Source organism: Sinocyclocheilus rhinocerous, unplaced genomic scaffold (assembly GCF_001515625.1).
Source record: "Sinocyclocheilus rhinocerous isolate Xijiao unplaced genomic scaffold, SAMN03320098_v1.1 scaffold2120, whole genome shotgun sequence".
In the NCBI taxonomy this organism is placed as follows: Eukaryota; Metazoa; Chordata; class Actinopteri; order Cypriniformes; family Cyprinidae; genus Sinocyclocheilus; species Sinocyclocheilus rhinocerous.
In genome coordinates, this window is record NW_015630026.1 from 119,013 (window position 1) to 138,775 (window position 19,763).

At 36.1% G+C, this 19,763-nt stretch overlaps 2 protein-coding genes across 2 annotated transcripts; one reads left to right on the forward strand and one right to left on the reverse strand.

Annotated features, from left to right (window-relative positions):
• The first annotated feature begins 313 nt into the window (after positions 1 to 313).
• Positions 314 to 13,653, forward strand: LOC107739768 (mannan-binding lectin serine protease 1-like). Its single transcript, XM_016551976.1, has 12 exons — positions 314 to 452; positions 1,403 to 1,625; positions 3,969 to 4,146; positions 4,232 to 4,363; positions 5,446 to 5,642; positions 8,286 to 8,433; positions 8,535 to 8,653; positions 8,768 to 8,846; positions 10,707 to 10,826; positions 10,908 to 10,979; positions 11,121 to 11,192; positions 12,328 to 13,653. The coding sequence occupies exons 1-12, from the start codon at positions 439 to 441 to the stop codon at positions 13,203 to 13,205; spliced, it is 2,232 nt and encodes a 743-aa protein (XP_016407462.1). The 5' UTR covers positions 314 to 438; the 3' UTR covers positions 13,206 to 13,653.
• Positions 13,654 to 14,672: 1,019 nt separating this feature from the next.
• On the reverse strand, positions 14,673 to 19,452 carry LOC107739786 (osteocrin-like). The gene is made up of 5 exons (XM_016551988.1): positions 19,360 to 19,452; positions 17,669 to 17,767; positions 16,760 to 16,980; positions 15,218 to 15,333; positions 14,673 to 15,076 (listed from the first exon to the last, which is right to left on the reverse strand). Exons 2-4 carry the CDS (start codon positions 17,765 to 17,767, stop codon positions 15,249 to 15,251), a joined length of 405 nt encoding a protein of 134 aa, XP_016407474.1. The 5' UTR covers positions 19,360 to 19,452; the 3' UTR covers positions 14,673 to 15,076; positions 15,218 to 15,248.
• Positions 19,453 to 19,763: the final 311 nt, after the last annotated feature.

Sequence of the window (19,763 nt, forward strand, 5' to 3'; positions counted from 1 at the left end):
TCTACTACATGCTTCATGCTGCTGCTACATGAAATCTTTCTGTTCATGTCCATATTATTTTGTGAACATCACAATATCGGGCGATAATTTCACCTGTGCATGTAAAAAGTTTTGGTTGCTTTTTATTTTTTTGAAATGCATACACATCATTTATCCTGCCATAATGTATTTCTCTTTATTCAAATTGCTACTTGCATTGTTAAAAAAAAACACCATCCACGTGTTGCTGTTGTTGTTTTAATACATATTAATACATCTCTTTTGTGCAAGTAACTAGCTGCGTGAGAAAAGACAAACATCCACCCCGCCTCGAGTCCCGACACACACACAGTCCGTGGGGGAGAGAACTCATTGTAAACAGTTGCAATGTGACGTGTGGAGGAAAACTAGAGTTCAGACTGCAGCACCTTTCCCACTTACAGAGGAATTTCTAAAGTCATGGAGCTTACACGGTGAGAACTTTATTTCACGTCTTCAGCTTCTCTTCTTCAGTAGGCTAAGGAATAGATTCCACGTCTGAGACGTATCGAAAATAATATCAGTCTGTTCTTATTAGTGATGACCGGTTCGCGAACGAATCGTTCAATTTAACCGGTTCTTCTTAGTGAACCGGTTGAACCAGTAATTTGTATTTTGGCCCGCGATAGACTTGACGCCATTACGTCATCGCCAATGACGTCATTACGTCGAGCGTAAAAGAACCGGTGAACCGTTTTTTTCAACCGGTTTATTGAATCGAACTGTCCGAAAGAACCGGTTCGCGGAAAAGAACCGAACTTCCCATCACTAGTTCTTATCATCAACAAATTTCATTATAACCAGCTTGGAATTAATTTGTATCCATGACGTATTTAGTCCGCGTGGGAATGATTCCTTTTAGGGGGGTCAACGTCATTTAAGAGAATTCCTGTCAGTATCTTTGCAGCTGAAATCTGTGATTTTTTTTTTTTTTTTTGCCTATCTTTTAACGCCAACTATTTTAACGTCAACCGTTTTAAACAAAACGTTTTGTAATATACTGGGTATATAAAAATGTGATAAATGATAAACTGATAAATAATGACACCTACATGTTTTGTACCGTCGGATATGGAATCTAACGTATCTTTGCAACTTACGGTACTGTTGCTATGGTTACCACTTCAAGCGAACGCTATTTATGTTCGCCTGCGAATATTTAAAGCAATCTGAATAACTAGTAATCTAACATATCTTTGGTTACTACGGCTTTGCTGAACACTATAATTATTCCCCCTCCAACTAAACCCCCATTCTCAGATTCTGACAGGAATTAATTCCACTGAATTAAACTCAATGGAATATTTGACACATTTTGTTTAATCTTAATGTTTAAAATGTTGAATTTGATGTCATGGTTTAAATAAAATGCCTTTATACACAGTGTCATTGTGATCTTGGCCCAGTGCGTATGGCCCTTGTGGACCCAAGTCATCCACCTCACAGACATGTATGGGACTATCAAGTCTCCAAACTTTCCTGAATCCTATCCGAAAGAGATAGATCTACAGTGGAATATAACTGTACCAGATGGATATCAAATCCGACTCTATTTTATGCACTTCGACATGGAGCCATCATACTTATGTGAGTACGACTACTTGAAGGTAAGTCAATATTTACAAATGTCTCCTTTTTAACAAACTCACCTCTACTAATTCTTGTTTTAATAAATGTTACAAAAGAACATTAACCTTACCAGATTTGCAGAAGCAAGTGCTGCCTGCGTGGTATTGATCTTAATCAGGTTAGACGCCATATTGAATTTAACGTGAGGCTGTGAGGGATGGACTTACAGTCTGTACAATGACACACACCGTATTGATTGTTAATTATGTAATTTTCTTGAAAAAAAGAGTCTTTGTCTACTAAAAGTTTTTTTCAGAAAGACATTTTCTCAGCTCAGTATGTTGTTACACAACCGTACAATCCGTTCCCTCATTGCCTTGTTTTCATTCCTGTAAAAAATTAAATATGGCACTACCCCGAGTCGACTCAAGGTCTATTGTGGTACTGTGGTGGTATCATATGGTAAAACTATGGTACTGAATGATTACCATAAAAATTATATTTTTATGGTACTCCAAGGGAATTGTATTATGTCAACCAAACTAGAACCTTGGTAAATGTCTAAAAAACATAGTAGTGCTTTGGTACGTATGTGTTAGTGTTTCAAAAGTTTAAATTACCTGTTTATCATCTTTTCTTGGTGTCGATTTCAAAAGCTCGTCATTTCCGACAGTTAAAGCACAGCTCGATCGGTCTAGACACACTCACAGGCCTTTTATTATAAGCATCTTATTTCCAGTCTGAGGATCTCATTGTTTAAATGGGTAAGAATGGGTGAGAACAGTGTTTGACGGACAGGTCTGTGGCAGATGCCCTGGTACCCCGGGCGGATGGAGTTAACAGCATTTATTTCACAGGAGCCAATGTGTTGCCCACACCACAGGGGGGCATATTCATATTCAAATACCCCCAGTGGGTGCCACAGCAACCTGCAATGGTAACAAGCCACGGCAGTGGACCAAAAACTGGGTGGCAGACAAAAAAAAAGGGCACAGAAAAAACTCTTTCAGAGACACACACATGACTGTTGCAAACATACCACATATAAATGGATTTGGGGATTGAATGTATAGGGTTTCCATGCATTCTGTGTGACATTGCAGCGAAATGCTTGTCCTGAACTTGAACTCTTTTGTCCTTTTTATATGTGTTATTAACCTGCTTGTGCAACTAGCTCGAGGTGTGTCTGGTGAAATAGCTGTGCAATTAGGATTCTTGAATTGGCATAAGCATGTCTCCCACACATATTTGATTTTAATTGCTGTATCTCTGTGTTGTCTGTGTTTGTGAGGATGTTTGTCTGTGCATTGTGCTCAAGAATTAATTGCCTACGGACATCTTTGGTAACCGTAGGTTACCCTCCGTTCACTGACACGGGTAAAGTAAACACTCAAGCTGGGAGCCAGATAAGAGACACGTCTAGGGCTGTTTGTGTGTGTGTGTTTGTAGAAGGACAATGAAGACTTGGCTGTGGTCTCGGTCTGCGGTGTTTGTGTGTATGATTTTGGTTTGATTGACAGTTTGGCTGTCTGCTGAGTGTAATTGTGTTCATGTGCATGCCAGTTTTTGTGTTTGTGCAGATATTTCTTAAATTGAGGGTTTGCCAGCATTCTTTTGGGTGATTTGTGTAGGTACATGCAAAGCAAGAAGCTGGGAGTGTTTGAATTGTGTGGCTTTTTATATGTTCATGCAGGTATATTTAGAAAATGAGAACGTATTCAGTCCTCTAATTGTGTCATTTATTCTCTCTCATGTTGTTCCAAATCTGTCTGAATTACTTTCTTCTGTAGAAAAAGTGGAAATGTTGTGTAAAAAAACAGCATGAATATTTTGTACAATATCTCCTTTTGTGTATAGCGAAAGAGACAAAGTCATACTAGTTTGAAACAACATGAAGGTGATTTAATGATGCGAGAATTTTCATTTGTGGGCGATCTGTTCAAGTGTACGCAGAGTTGCACAGAAACTGAAAACGTATTATTGTGTACGACTAGTATATAAACAGTTTTGAAAGAAGTCTCACTGAGGCTGGATTTATATAATTAAAAATGTAGTAAAAACAGTAATATTGTGAAATATTATTACAATTTAAAATCACAGTTTTCTATTTTAAAATGTAATTTATTGCTGTGACGCAAAGCTGAATTTTCAGCAGCTATTACTCCAGTATTCAGTGTCACGTGATCATTCAGAAATCATTCAAATATGCTGATTTGCTTCTCAAGAAACATCTTCTTCTTATCATTATCAATGTTAAAAACAGTTGTGCTGTTTAATATTTTTGTGGAAACTGTGATACATTTCTTTCAGGATTCTTTGACGAATAGAAAGTTCAAAAGAACAGCATTAATTTAAAAATAGAAATCTGTATGCTCACACAGGTATACTCAGACTCCGAAGAGCTGGCTGTGTTTTGTGGAAAAGAGAATACAGACACAGAACAGGTTCCTGCTGATAATGTCATCACGTCCCTCAGGAACGTGCTCAGTGTGGCGTTCCGTTCAGACTTTTCTAATGAGGAACGCTACTCTGGCTTTGAGGCTCACTTTAGTGCGGTTGGTGAGTGTTTGGAGTAACAAAACAATGCACATTAATTTCAGTTTCCAACGTCCAATTTGCTCATTCTCTTTTCTTTTTCCTGCAGATGTAGATGAATGCAGAGACAGAAATGATGAAGATCTTGTCTGTGATAATTTCTGTCACAACTACATCGGTGGCTTCTACTGTTCTTGTCGTTATGGGTTCCTGCTTCATTCTGACAGCAGAACTTGCAAAGGTAACATTTCAAAATAGCAAAATAGCTACATTTTCTATATTTGATCAGAACAACCTCTTTTGTGGTATAGTTGGATTTTCCTCTAATGTAACAAACTTGCATGTTCATGTCAACGTAGTGACCCACTTTGTTGCTCTGTAACAAACAAAATAATAGGCCGATGCCAAACAGCCTGTTTTTACTAGAATCAAAGTTTGACCCATTTAATTTTCTCCTTGGTGCCAAAAGGTGGTAGAGTTTAAACATTATTTATATGTGGCTTGATGAGGAAAATCCTTTAAGTCTCCTAATACTCCTGAAAATGTTGGTTAGTCAGTGAAGTTCGTATCACAACTAAAGAGATCATTCCCTTTGTATGAGTGTGTGTGCATGACTCTGTCACCTAACACGCTTATAAGTGCGCACTAGCTGTATACTTAGTTGTAACATCAGTTCAAAAACAGTTATATTTGATGAAAACCGAAAGCAATATAGCTGTGTATGTGGGCTCTTCTCAAACATTTGCTCTAAATTGCATAGATATTTGTAATAAATCTTGTACCGTTGGATTATCCAGTATTAGTTGTTGGAATTCCTAATTATAAAGCAGTACTTTAGGAAAAACCTTGCAGCAGGTTGTTTTGAGATTACATTGTGTAAGTCAACTAATTACAAATGTACACATATTTATATAATGTTGGCTCACATAGAATTTTGCCATTTTATCGTGATTTATGTTGCTGTAATGTGTTGTAGTGGTAGTTAAAGTGTGTGTTGGAGTGTGTCTGTTTTATGTCTAGCCTTTGCCCCCTCTTCAGCTGATTGTAGCTAAGCACCAACGGCTAAATATTTACATTGTGGTGGTCAGTGAGATGTGGATAAACTTGTGAACTTCAAACACCCGATTAGAATGAGAGCTATTACTGCAGCTTCCATGCATTTCACTGCAAACCTAATTCTTATGTTTGAGGGATTTTTAGCAGAAGATTTACAGTAGAAGGACTTATTGTTTAGTCATTTTATGATCGCTGTTAATGTGTTCATTTTGAATGCTATACTGAATGATAGTGAATTATATATATGTGTATCTGTAATCATTGCAGTGGAGTGTAATGAAAGCGTGTACACGGAGTGCTCTGGAGAGATCACCAGCGCTGATTTTCCTAAACCGTACCCCAAAAGCTCTGACTGCACGTACCGCATTGAGCTGGAGGAGGGTTTTCAAATCACTCTGGAGTTTGATGACACCTTTGACATTGAAGACCACCCTGAAGTCACCTGCCCCTACGACTTTATCAAAGTGAGAGTCCTACTGCAATATTTTTTGCAGTGTTTTTTGAAATAAACACATACACAGTTTAACCATCATTATACAAAAATATTGACAGAACATTGCATTTGACAAATTCAAATGAAGTATTACAGCTTGTAGTTAGTTAATATATTTAAATATAATTTGTTATATTATTAATATAATATGTCACTTAACATTACATTTACCTCAGAAAAGGAATTCAATGGCCATAGCTTGTTGATTAGCTAGAAAAAAAATTCTAGCGAGGAGCATTTTGTTAAATATATGCACTATATTACATATTCATTATATTTTAACTTAACCTGTTGCCTTAATTATTTAATGGATGTTTGAATAAATCTTGAGTCTTGAAAACTATTTTTTTTTGACAATTTTTTAAACAATAAATAATACAGTATGTCAATAAAAAGTTGATGTAGGAACTGCCTTATGTGCTATTAATTTTTTTTTATATACAACTCAGCTTTGAGTATTGAAAATTAAATACATTTGATCAGTTCATAGATTATTTAATACATTTTCATTGTCAGTTTTTGGCTAAATAAAAACTTCCATTTCAGTTTCAGTGTTTCATAAAAAAATTATTTCAGTACATCACTAATCGTAATTAAATATTATGATAATAGTTAATAGGTGCTTTTGAAACACTGTTCATGAAGCTTTGAAACCTTTGCGAATCATTAGTTTTCAAACCAGTGATTCGGAGTGTGTATCAAAACACAAAAGTGACTTGATTTCAGTAAATGAGGCTTTATTACATCATAACTGTTTTGAAATTTCAGTGGTGAACTGTTAAAATGAACTGTCCTCTATATGGTTTTTAATGGCACGGTTGTATAATAAATAGGAAGAATTGTAGTTTAATATTTATTGGCCTGATTAACCAAGCACTCCATAAAAAAGCAAAACAAGTCCTTGATGACACCTTTGACATTGAAGACCACCCTGAAGTCACCTGCCCCTACGACTTTATCAAAGTGAGAGTCCTACTGCAATATTTTTTGCAGTGTTTTTTGAAATAAACACATACACAGTTTAACCATCATTATACAAAAATATTGACAGAACATTGCATTTGACAAATTCAAATGAAGTATTACAGCTTGTAGTTAGTTAATATATTTAAATATAATTTGTTATATTATTAATATAATATGTCACTTAACATTACATTTACCTCAGAAAAGGAATTCAATGGCCATAGCTTGTTGATTAGCTAGAAAAAAAATTCTAGCGAGGAGCATTTTGTTAAATATATGCACTATATTACATATTCATTATATTTTAACTTAACCTGTTGCCTTAATTATTTAATGGATGTTTGAATAAATCTTGAGTCTTGAAAACTATTTTTTTTTGACAATTTTTTAAACAATAAATAATACAGTATGTCAATAAAAAGTTGATGTAGGAACTGCCTTATGTGCTATTAATTTTTTTTTATATACAACTCAGCTTTGAGTATTGAAAATTAAATACATTTGATCAGTTCATAGATTATTTAATACATTTTCATTGTCAGTTTTTGGCTAAATAAAAACTTCCATTTCAGTTTCAGTGTTTCATAAAAAAATTATTTCAGTACATCACTAATCGTAATTAAATATTATGATAATAGTTAATAGGTGCTTTTGAAACACTGTTCATGAAGCTTTGAAACCTTTGCGAATCATTAGTTTTCAAACCAGTGATTCGGAGTGTGTATCAAAATATTACATATTCATTATATTTTAACTTAACCTGTTGCCTTAATTATTTAATGGATGTTTGAATAAATCTTGAGTCTTGAAAACAATTTTTTTTTGACAACAGCAATTTTTTAAACAATAAATAATACAGTATGTCAATAAAAAGTTGATGTAGGAACTGCCTTATGTGCTATTAATTTTTTTTTATATACAACTCAGCTTTGAGTATTGAAAATTAAATACATTTGATCAGTTCATAGATTATTTAATACATTTTCATTGTCAGTTTTTGGCTAAATAAAAACTTCCATTTCAGTTTCAGTGTTTCATAAAAAAATTATTTCAGTACATCACTAATCGTAATTAAATATTATGATAATAGTTAATAGGTGCTTTTGAAACACTGTTCATGAAGCTTTGAAACCTTTGCGAATCATTAGTTTTCAAACCAGTGATTCGGAGTGTGTATCAAAACACAAAAGTGACTTGATTTCAGTAAATGAGGCTTTATTACATCATAACTGTTTTGAAATTTCAGTGGTGAACTGTTAAAATGAACTGTCCTCTATATGGTTTTTAATGGCACGGTTGTATAATAAATAGGAAGAATTGTAGTTTAATATTTATTGGCCTGATTAACCAAGCACTCCATAAAAAAGCAAAACAAGTCCTACACATTAATAGAGTAATGCATATTATACAGACACTTCATATTTAATGGGATTATATTATATTATATTATATTATGTGTTTTAATAAAACATTTGAATTTAGTTTGTGTGCTTTAAAAATGTAAATCATTTTGTGCAGCATTTGCAACAATTGATTCAAAGTTTCAAAAAGCTTAGTTTTTCCCATCACTAATGATAAATATTGATAGATTTGGTTGAAAAAATAAAACATTAAAAAATTAATAATGACAATGGTGCTTTATCCACAGATTAATGCAGAAGACAAGGACTTTGGCCCATTTTGTGGTGAGCAGTCACCAGGGAAGATCCAGACAGGAAGTAACATAGTCAACATCCTGTTTCACAGTGACAACACTGGAGAGAATCTTGGCTGGAAACTCACTTACACCTCCACCGGTCAGAGACTGACCAATGCATATTACTACTAAAATTAATCATATCATATTAATTACTTTTTAAGTATGGTACTGTGGCAAAGATGCAAATGTTATCTTCAGGTTCTGAATGCTCTCCTCTTGCGGCGCCCCTTAATGGACACCTGGAGCCTCTGCAGTCTAACTACATCTTCAAAGATCACATTACGCTGACCTGTGACCCTGGATACTCACTGAGACAGGTCAGGGAGAAGTCGCCATTCACTTCTGCTGATAAAGCCAGTGACTGATGCAAGCTAACTGAAACAAATCAGTACTGTTTTACATCACACTAACACTCACATCGTCTCTTACAGGGGGATAAAGAATTTGAGCATTATCAGATTGAGTGTCAGAGGGATGGGAAATGGAGCAGCGAAGTCCCGCTGTGTAAGAGTAAGTCTATTAACAGAGACTGTAATTCTGTTTTCCTCCTGGCTTTTTTTCTCACTTGCCCTTTCTCTCTTTTCTTATTCTTCTTGTCCTTGCTGCCGTCAGAGAAGGAATCTCAAAGGAGGCATCGTTCCCTACCAAGCATTTTAACCAATCAGATACTGAGTTAAAATCTAAAGGGATTGGTTGGTAGCCAATGAACTTCCACTATGAACTAAAAAAATACAAATATATTATGAGATTGAAAAATACACTACCGATAAAACGTTTGTTTCCATTAAATTGATCAAATGTGACAGTAATGACAGTATATTGTTACAAAAGATTTTTTAACATGCTGTTCATCAAAGAATCATAGTTTCCTCAGACATATTAAACAGCACAACTGTTTTCAACATTGATAATAAAAATAAATGTTTCCAAAAATCAGCATATTAGAATGATTTCTGAAGGATCATGTGACGCTGAAGACTGGATTAATGATGCTGAACATTCAGCTTTGATTTGAACAATATTTCAGTATTATTTATCGAATAAATACAGCTTTATTGCGCATAAAAGACTAGCACAGCTTTGTGTTTCTTTTCAATATTTCAAAGTATTCAGGTATTATTCTTCAGCCATATTTTAAGTATCTCATGACAAAGATGAATTTCCTAAATCTCTGTATTTGTACTAGGTTTGCTTCCCATGTTACAAACAAGGTTAAGACTAGTCCTAGACTTAATGGAAATTTAGTTTGGGTTCGTTCAGGCATAGCCTTAATTTGTGCCTGTGAATAAAAACAAACCTAAAATTACAACAATTCTTACTCAGAGTTTATTGTAGTTTGAGGTTTGGTTCTATTGTGAAAAAAGGCAAAAATGCATTTAATAAAATGATGAATAAAAAGTTAAATACATATCACTGTTTTTACTCAGTTCAGTTGTCTATGAGTATGTAAGGTGCATTTTTACTTATAAACACTAATTCTGATAAATTCACAGCAAATTGGAAAATAATGATCTGTCACTTTGTTTTGATGATAGATTTTATATCGGATTTTGTTGCTACAGCTCATACAAGCTGTCTGTGCTAAACATTATCAGTATTAAGTTTACATCCTCCATGCCTAAGTCTAGTTTTGTTGTTCTGACAGTGAAAGTGTGGTTTGAAGTCCGCACTGAGGTTATGTATCATAGAATGTCTCCATCTACTGGTCATTAATGCTGTTTGATAAATAGGGCATCTGAGCTGAAATAAACCAGTGGGCATGCACATGTGAACATGATTTTTAGTCAGATATTTGTTTTGAATATATATTTATACATCCCTTAGTCAGTAGTACATTTTACTTTCACCATTTGGTTCATTTTGAGACAGAAATACATAAATGCACTTAGATTTTCAGACAGGACAGACTACAAAACTACCTCACCTGTTGGGAACGGACAGCACATGTTGAAGAGTGGACACTTAATGTTTGGTATGATTGTGATCTTCACTGTTTAAATGGTTTATTTGTTCATAAAATTCTTTCCATCATAAATCCTCTTATAATGCGCAGTGCATGTCCTACTGTAAAATCCACCAATCACATTTGAGAATTCCTGTAATTGTTTTTCTATAGTTTATGATTCATTCCTAACATCCTGTGAGTCATACAGTTTTCATCTCATCCTGCTCAAATAAATCCTCCCATCTAATCCATTAAACAAATAAGGCCATACTTTCTGAACTTTTTTAATAATAAAAACATTCAAGAAATAGATAAAAATATGAATCAAAGTAAAATAGGGCACAACCCAAACTCGTCATCCAAAGAATTAAAAAAATGACTAATATAGCTCTGTGACTCAATTTCTTTCTCATTATCTCCTTTAGTGGTTGACTGTGGTCCAGTGGATGTAGTACTGGGTGAGGTGATTTTTGAGAGCTCTGGAAACAGTACTGTGTTTGGATCCAGAATCCAGTACAGCTGCAGAGACTCTCCCCAGGTCAACAGTGAGTATTTCACTGTCAGTCATTGATGCATTTAAGTCATATTAGATGTTACTGTGGATTTGACTCTGACTGGCCTTACAGACACTTACACCTGTCATCAGAGTGGGGAATGGGTCAGTGAGGATGGGACGCCTCTGCCCACTTGTCTACCAGGTATGGTGTGTTACTGAGAGTCACTTATTTTAAAATCACTACCGCATTAATTAATGTCTATTCAGTTTTGTTTAGTTGTTTTATTATAAGTAGGACTTCGTGTTCATAGTTTTGGCATGGCATAACCTGTATTTACTGTAGGAGATTTCGAAAGAACCTTGAGTGCCAATCCGGAATCTCAGCTTCCTACTCCACTAGCAAGCACTCCTCTTGGTAAGACTCAAACTTCAAATGTAATGCTTTGGAAATGTTTTGCAGGACATCAGACCATGACTAAAATAAAAAAAAACTTGCCATTTTGAACCATTCAAAAATCATTACGCAGTTCATAACTGACCTCAATGAACCTCGACTGTGAAACATTTTTGTGAGTTACACATTCAGCTTCATGAGACTTCATTCTGTTTACTTACTAATTGTTTATATGACAACTAAAGATAAAAATTCACAACATTGTTTTACATTATATGTATTACATTATACTATATATTATTTAAATTAAATATATACTATACTGTACACTACTTTTCAAAAGTTTGGGGTCAATAAGATTTTATTTTTTAAAGAATTTAATACTTTTATTTAGCAATAACGTATTAAATTGATGTGACACTAAATACATACACTTTTTACAAAAAATATTTCAAATAAGTTGTGTTCTTTTGAACTTTTTTCATCAAAAAATTCTGAATTTTTTTTAACAGTTTCCACAAAGAATATTAATATTAAAATATTAATTGATGTTAGAATGATTTCTGAACAATCATGTGACACTGACTTCTGAAAATTCAGCTTTGCCATGTCAAGAATAAAACTTTAAAATATATATATTTTTAAAAACAGTCAATTCAAATTATTACTGTTTTTTCTTCATTTTTAATCAAATAAATGCAGCCTTCATGAGCATAAGATAATTCTTTCAAAAAGTATTAAAAAAATCTTACAGACCCTAAAATTGTAATATTATTTTTTTTAACATTGTTTATTGACTTTTTTTTCAAACAGGCAGACCAATTCATATTAAATACAACTGAAAAACGTGCTGATAAAAAATCTTACAGACTGACTTACAGATTGACTTTTTTTTCAAACAGGCAGACCAATTCATATTAAATACAACTGAAAAACGTGCTGATTAATACAACTTAAAGTGTGTAAAATATAATAATGATTTATATATCTATATTATAAAAATTTCCCTTCTCCAACGCACAAAGTAACTATTTTCCTCCAGTGATTCCATAATCTGTCAACTAAAAGAGTAATATGTCTAATAAAAGGTTTACTTGTATTTGTTTCTAAGATTGCTATGCATATCTGTGTTAACTTGCATAAGTTTTTGTTTCAGCATGTGGCGAGCAGTCACAGCTCTTTCCAGCCCAGCAGAAGCGAATCGTTGGTGGGAGAACAGCATCCCCCGGTCTGTTCCCCTGGCAGGTTCTGCTCTCAGTAGAGGATGTGTCCCGTGTCCCCGAGGACCGCTGGTTTGGCAGCGGCGCTCTCCTCTCCTCCACTTGGGTTCTCACAGCCGCTCACGTTCTCAGATCTCACCGCCGCGACCTTTCCGTTGTCCCTGTCGCTTCTGAACACATCCGAGTCCACTTGGGCCTCACAGACGTACAGGATAAGCACCTGGCCACCAACCGGTCTGTAGCGAAAGTCATCCTCCACCCTCAGTTTGATCCTCAAAACTATAACAATGACATTGCTCTGATTAAACTCAGCCAGGAGGTGGTGCTGTCTGCATTAATACGACCCGTGTGTCTACCAAGGCCTGGTGTAAAAGGTCATGCCCTGATTCCTCTGCCCAACACATTGGGTATAGTGGCTGGTTGGGGCATCAACACAGCCAACGCTTCTGCTTCCACCAGTGGCTTGACCTCAGATTTAGGCACCGTCTCCGAGCTGCTCCAGTATGTGAAACTCCCGGTTGTGCCTCAGGACGAATGTGAAGCTAGTTATGCATCACGCTCCATCAACTACAACATCACCAGCAATATGTTCTGCGCTGGCTTCTACGAGGGCGGTCAGGACACCTGTTTGGGGGACAGTGGGGGAGCGTTTGTCACCCAGGATGCCCGCAGTGGGAGATGGGCGGCACAAGGTCTGGTGTCCTGGGGCGGGCCAGAGGAATGTGGCAGTCAGAGGGTGTATGGGGTGTACACTCGGGTGGCAAACTACGTCCACTGGCTACACAGGCACATGGATGTGGACCGCTCATGGTGAGGAAGTTGGAAAAGTATAGTGGAGCTGGAAGTCTCTCCTTATTTTCTTATTTTTGTCGTCTTATTTTATCATTCTTATTATTTTCCACAAACTAACTTAAAGCAAGGCAAGAATTACACCCAGAATTGTTCACAATCATAGGCTAGCAGTTTGTGAATTTATTTGTAGTACAGATGGTACGAACTTGCGCTGGCCGCTTTAGTTAACTAGAAAGAACCATATATTCATCAAGACAATAGCATTTTACTCATCTCATTTTTGGCCCTCAGCTTGGATCCTTCATCCTTTTTCAACATCTGCTGTTGTTTAAAACTTATACTATACTCTCATAAAGTCTTATTACCCTTCAGTACTGGTTGAGGTTTTTAGCCTATGAAGACAGCATGTATTTTACACTACCGTTTAAAAGTTTGGGGTCAGTAAGTGTTTTAAGATGTATTATTTTAAAACAAATTAATACTTTTATTGAGCAAGGATGCATTAAATTGATCAAAAGAGAGAGACAGTACATTTCTATTTCCAGTAAAAATAAAATGCACATCAAAAATCTTGAAAAAAAGATCAGTTTCCACAAAAATAGTAAGCAGCACAACCATTTTCAAGATTGGTCATAATAATAAATTTTTCTTGAGCACCCAAATCAGCATATTAGAATGAATTTTGGAGGATCGTGTGACACTGAAGACTGGAGCTGAAAATTTGGTTTCTCTAACACAGGAATAAATTACATTTTAAAATATATTAAAATAAAAAATGGTTATTTTCAATTGTAATAATACTTCGCATTATTACTTTTTTACTGTATTTTTGCACAAATAAATGCAGCCTTGATGCGTATGAAAAACTTCTTTCAGAAATAATAAAAATTTTTACCTACGCCAAGTATTTCAATGACACCATATAGTACATAAGCAAAATATATAATATACATCTTTATATTTATAATGATATAAATCATTTAAACCTAAAGAAATTTGTAGTTTTATACACCTACATATCTCAGCACAAATGTTATACTTTTAGAATGGTTACACTCCTATTAAAAACCACTAGACATTTCTATAAAAAATGCACTGATATTGTTATATTTGCACACATTGATGTAATATGAATTAAATAAATGTTTTTTAAAAAACCTGGTGCATTACTTGCTGTATTTATCTAACGTTGTGTGATAGCTTTATTATTTGTCTGTCAACTTATTACCCACAAACTAAGAGTTCGCTTTCATCGTCCTTCTATTCCCCAAGTAGGCTAAATATTTACTTGTACAGTAGTGTCTTCACTTACAAAAAATTACAAGGGTAACCAAAAGGATCAACACCAACCAGCCTATCAACAATCATAGACGCGTTCACTAATCAGCACCAGAATTAAGTTGCAGTCTCGTTTATTCTGCAAATATTTTAGCAGCTTGCATTAATAAATTGAAATAAGACAAGACAGATTGTAGATTTTCATCTGTTTTATTGTCAAGGCTGAACAGCCTCCAGTCAAAGTGAGAAAATGACAATAGTTATGTATATTACAGCAAGCGAGAAGTCGTGAGGCACTGGAGTAAATATTGAGATGTGCAATAATGGAAGCCATGAGCAGATTCCTCTCTGATTGGCTAATGCTTCTGACATCATAAACGGAACTCATTTCATGAAAGCAATAGAGTTTAGATGTTGAATTTATATGATGATGAGTCAGAACTGGAAATAAACCGTTTGATCGGATATTGAAGGTCTAAATCAGTAATCAGTGAGAAAGAACAGCTCTGGAGCAGATGATTAAAGGTGTGTTGAGAACGCTAAGATCGTTCAGTGGTTAGTGAGTAGCCGGCTGGTGTGCTTATCATGCATATCATCTACCTGCGATATTACCCTCTGTGGAACAAAGAACAAACAAAATACACATTCAACATATAAATACAAAATACAACATATTATGCTGAATATAATTTGCAGTATATGCTATTTTCATCTTACAATACATTTAAACAAAAGATTACCGTTTATCGTACTTACCTGTTTGTCGGGGCGTGGTCAGAGGCGGGGTCTATCCTCGGCTGCTGGGAAGACGGCCTACGCCAATCCGGTCAATCGGAATGCTGATTTGTCGCCGCGGCAACTCGACGACCTTCCTGCGGACATAACGCAAAGAAATCAGCCATTTCCTTTAGATAACCGTTTAGTCGCTCACTCACTATCATGGGTTACTGTTCTTTCCCTTTTCCTTCACATACTGCTGAGTGGAAAGACATGCAAGTGTGAGTATCGTTAAGCATACTAACATATGACTCTTAAAGGGATAGTTCACCCAAAAATGAAAATTCTGTGATTAATTACTCACCCTCATGTCATTTCAAACCCGTAAGACCTTCGTTCATCTTCGGAACACAAATTAAGATATTTTTGATGGAATCTGAGAGCTGTCTGACCCTGCCTAGACAGCAATACAACTGAAATGTTCCCAAGTCCAGAGCTTTATTAAAAAAAAAACTCTCCATAAAAATATGTCCCAATGTACCGTGTACACAGCCCTGTACACATTTTTTTATTATTATTATAATTATTATTTTTTTTTACAGGTTTTAGGGTTGAAGGAAATGTCCATAAATGTAACAAAAAATGTACTGGCAATTTCTAATATATGTTTTTTTTTTCTTATCCTGCAGGTTTTTTGGTAAATTGAGTGTATACTGAAGTATTTATTGAGTAAGAGGCCAGTTTTCCAGTGCTACTAGTAATAGTCTATTAGTATTGCTACCTAGGGTCAGAGTTTTTTTTTAAATCCACATTTGTTCTATGGCCATATCTCGATTTTTGTCTGGAAAACTCAAGATTTGGAAGAAGATCTGAAAGAGTGAATACTAGTGAATGACAAGGTGAATATCTTTACTGAGGATCCATGGAACAGTCACATAACTACGCAGTGGTTTTCGTGAGCTTTCATGTGTTTATCAGGCTCATGACAGATGGATTCGCGTGTTGAGATTTGATAATGCATGGCGTGGTGCTTTCGCTGCTGTTCTTGGCTTCTGTCCTGATCTTATCAAGTGCTGAGGATCATTTAGATACAGCCTTGTCAGAGCCTCAGGCCATGCTGAGTTAAACTGCATGTTCCGTCCAGCAGGGAGATCAAATCATTCACATAGATAAAACAGTTTTGATCATTGACTGGAAGTCCGATGCTACAGTCCATCAGCACAGTTGGACTGTCCGTTCCCGTAAATCAGCATCAGACACTTATTATGTCATACAAAACCTCAATCCACACCACAGTGACTCCACCCAAGAAATAGAAGTAACTTTAACCAGTGGGACTACAGACAAACTAATTGCAATTAGTGAACTGTAAAAGCACAAACAGGCTCACACAAAGCTATCAAGCTGTGCATGACAGACTTCAGCCAATAAAAACTGTACATGATCGAGCCATGGCCAGTCAAAGCTATGGTTCATCATCTGTTTGGGATCATTCTAATTTACATTATTTCACAGGCTAGAATAATTTTTCCTTCTGTTTCCAAACTAAAAGAAGAGTGTTTCCTTTTTCTCATTTCTTACCTCTGCTTGTTGCTTTTGGGATCCATGGTGCTGATTGACAGGCGATCAAGAGGCGTGTTGGATCCGGGGAAGCTCCGTTTCCTCTTGGTCTCAATGACATCGTTCTCCAGTCGGACCAGCTGGTCGTGCAGGAGGAGTTTAGCGTTCACGGCTCCTGAGGTCTTCTGCTCGGTCTGGCCTCGCTGGACACTGCGGCCCTCCACGACAGATGGTTCCACATACTAGATTGGAAATAAATGGAAATGCATGGTGTAATGCAAATTATGTCTCAATCAGTTACACCAGTTTGTCAGAAAATTCAGTCTTCCTAAAAAAATCTTCATTCTCTCTAATGGACAATTCATCATCAAAGCACCATTTTAAGGCGGTAGACTGGTTTTACATGGGTTCTAGCTGGACCAAGCTAGATATTTATGGTCCCAAGTTCACTGGGTCCAGCTGATGGATATGGTTCCGACCTTTATCAAGCAAGTTATAGCTGGTCGACCACCTTGGGCTTGCAAAAAACAGCAGCTTGATCACCCCAGAAAGACCAACTCAAGACCATTTAAAATGCAATAATAAAGTTGGCTTATTTCCTATGAAGAAACAGGAAGAGTGACAGACTGGGTGACCCAGTGGGTCAGTTCTCAGACAGGTAGCTCATGTTGATAAGGAGAGGGTGATGGTTGCCTCCTGCAGAGGTTCTCAAGGGGAATCCCCACTGTATTTATAGAACACTCAGACAGATGACTGTTTATCTCTCACATGCACCAGTTAGTCTTATTATGTACATTAAGTCTGGTTTTTTTTGTGTTTCTGAGGACCGGCAGAGTGAACTTCCTCACAAAATGCATAATATAACATTATTTTCTCTCTCTCTCATATATAGTTTGTATATATTTATATATCAGCGAGACCTGGACTCACCTCTGATCTTTCTTGGGGTACATGAAGACTTTCCACACTGCAGTGGAACAAGGTCAGTGTGAGCAGACCAGAGAGCAGCACACATCCACAACCCAGCATCTACAATACAATTACAATACAATTAACAATGTAATTATTGACAATCGAATAGCCTATTATAAAAAACCATCAAAAAGTTTGAGGTCTTGGAGTTTCTTATGCTCAGCAAGGCTGCTTTTATTTGATCGAAAAAATCCAGTAAACGGTAATACTGTGAAATATTATTTAAATTTAAAATAGCTGTTTTCTTCTAATTACGGTAATTAATTAATTAGTTAATTTATTCCTGTACTAGTAAAGCAAAATTTTTGGCAGCCATTACTCTAGTCTTCAGGTGTCACATGATCCTTCAGAAATCATTCTATTCCGATTTGCAGCTCAAGAAATATAATTTTTATTATCATCATTATTATTATTATTATTTTTTTTTTTTTGTGTGGAAATTATGATAATTGTGTTTTTTTTCAGGAATCACTTTTGATCAGTTTTAATGCACACAAAAACATCCTCACAGCGGGACTGCACGTTACTGTAGTTTCGTATCACTTGCTTAAACGTTTTATTGTGATGAATTTATTTACAGTAAATATCTTATGAGAACACTATTGCCTTAGCTCTTTCACTTTTTCTGATTTAGATTATGATGCAGCACTGAATCTTACTTTTTGACTGCTGTCTGCTGGCAGATGTGTTAATTGCAACTGTAAAAATGACATCTTGATATTTGTGAAAATTCCTTTAAACATTATTTATTTTTGAATTACTTGTGTATATATATGAAATAAATGCATAATCCAGTGACTAGTAAAAACCCCTACCACATCTAATAAAAGGCTATAGATAGATAGATAGATAGATAGATATACAAAGCTAAGATAGACAAAAATCGAAACAAATCTAAATGTAGCATTTGAGAAATTCTGACCTTGAATCATGTAATCCATGATTTGCATAACCCATTATTAGTTTTGTCCTTTTATTAATTGTTCATTTACATTTTTAAAGTTCTGTAACTCATTTTTCTCACCTAATATGAACACCTGCTACAGTATTTCTCCTATACATTTTTCAAAACTCTTTTGCAGGATTGCAGAGTATCTTTAAAAACTGCCCAGTAATGCATTTTCACCTATCATTTGACCCAGAGTGTCCCGTCCTTGGCATTTGAGATGCAGCCCCTCTCCCACCCCACGAATGGGGAAATGCATTGTCCAGCAACATGGGCTAACTTTAGCATTTTCCGTCCAAAAATAAACAACTCCAGCCATCTCCCATTGCCCACACACACTTTACTGGAAACCCTGCATGTGCACACACTCACTCTCTCAAAGACACTCTCAACGGTTCTCTGATACCAGACATGATTTCACACCTCTGTGTCACTATTGCAGTAATGCAACATCAACAGGATGTTTCCGATACTGGTTCATTCGTAACCCTGGAGCTCAAACAAATTCACAGTTGCTTATCAAACAGCAGATTCTGTACCAACTAACCAGCATTATTCTACTGCTCCTAACAAACGTCTTCAAATACACCTGTCTGCTCACCTTTCCACCCAAACACACACACACACACACACACACACACACACACACTCTTACACAGCCCTGTAGGAACATGCAGGTTGGTCTTTCTCCAAGGCTCCTTACCCTTAATCTGATTCGGTTTCAGTCACACGGGGATGGACAGATGGACACTGTGCAGTTCCTGGAATTTCTCACGTTCTCTGCCTTTGCTGGTTCCTGCTGTTGTCTTTCCCGGTTTTATAGGCTCTCGCCGGGAATCTCCACTCCAATCGGTGGTTGCGATTGCTCTGACATCATTTCTGCAGGTTTTCCACTGTGGCTCGCCCTGAAGCCGCTCTCCCCTACTCTCTCATCCTCATTACGATTACAAACTAATAGCAACCCGAGGGAGCAGCTGGACACATTTGAATGTGCGTGTCACTTCTGTCTCTTTCTGTACTTCTTTCTTGGCCAAGAGTGCCTGGAAGGTCATCTTCTAACTGAGAACCTGCTGTGTTTCCACAAGATTGAGAGAGTGTGTGTGTGTG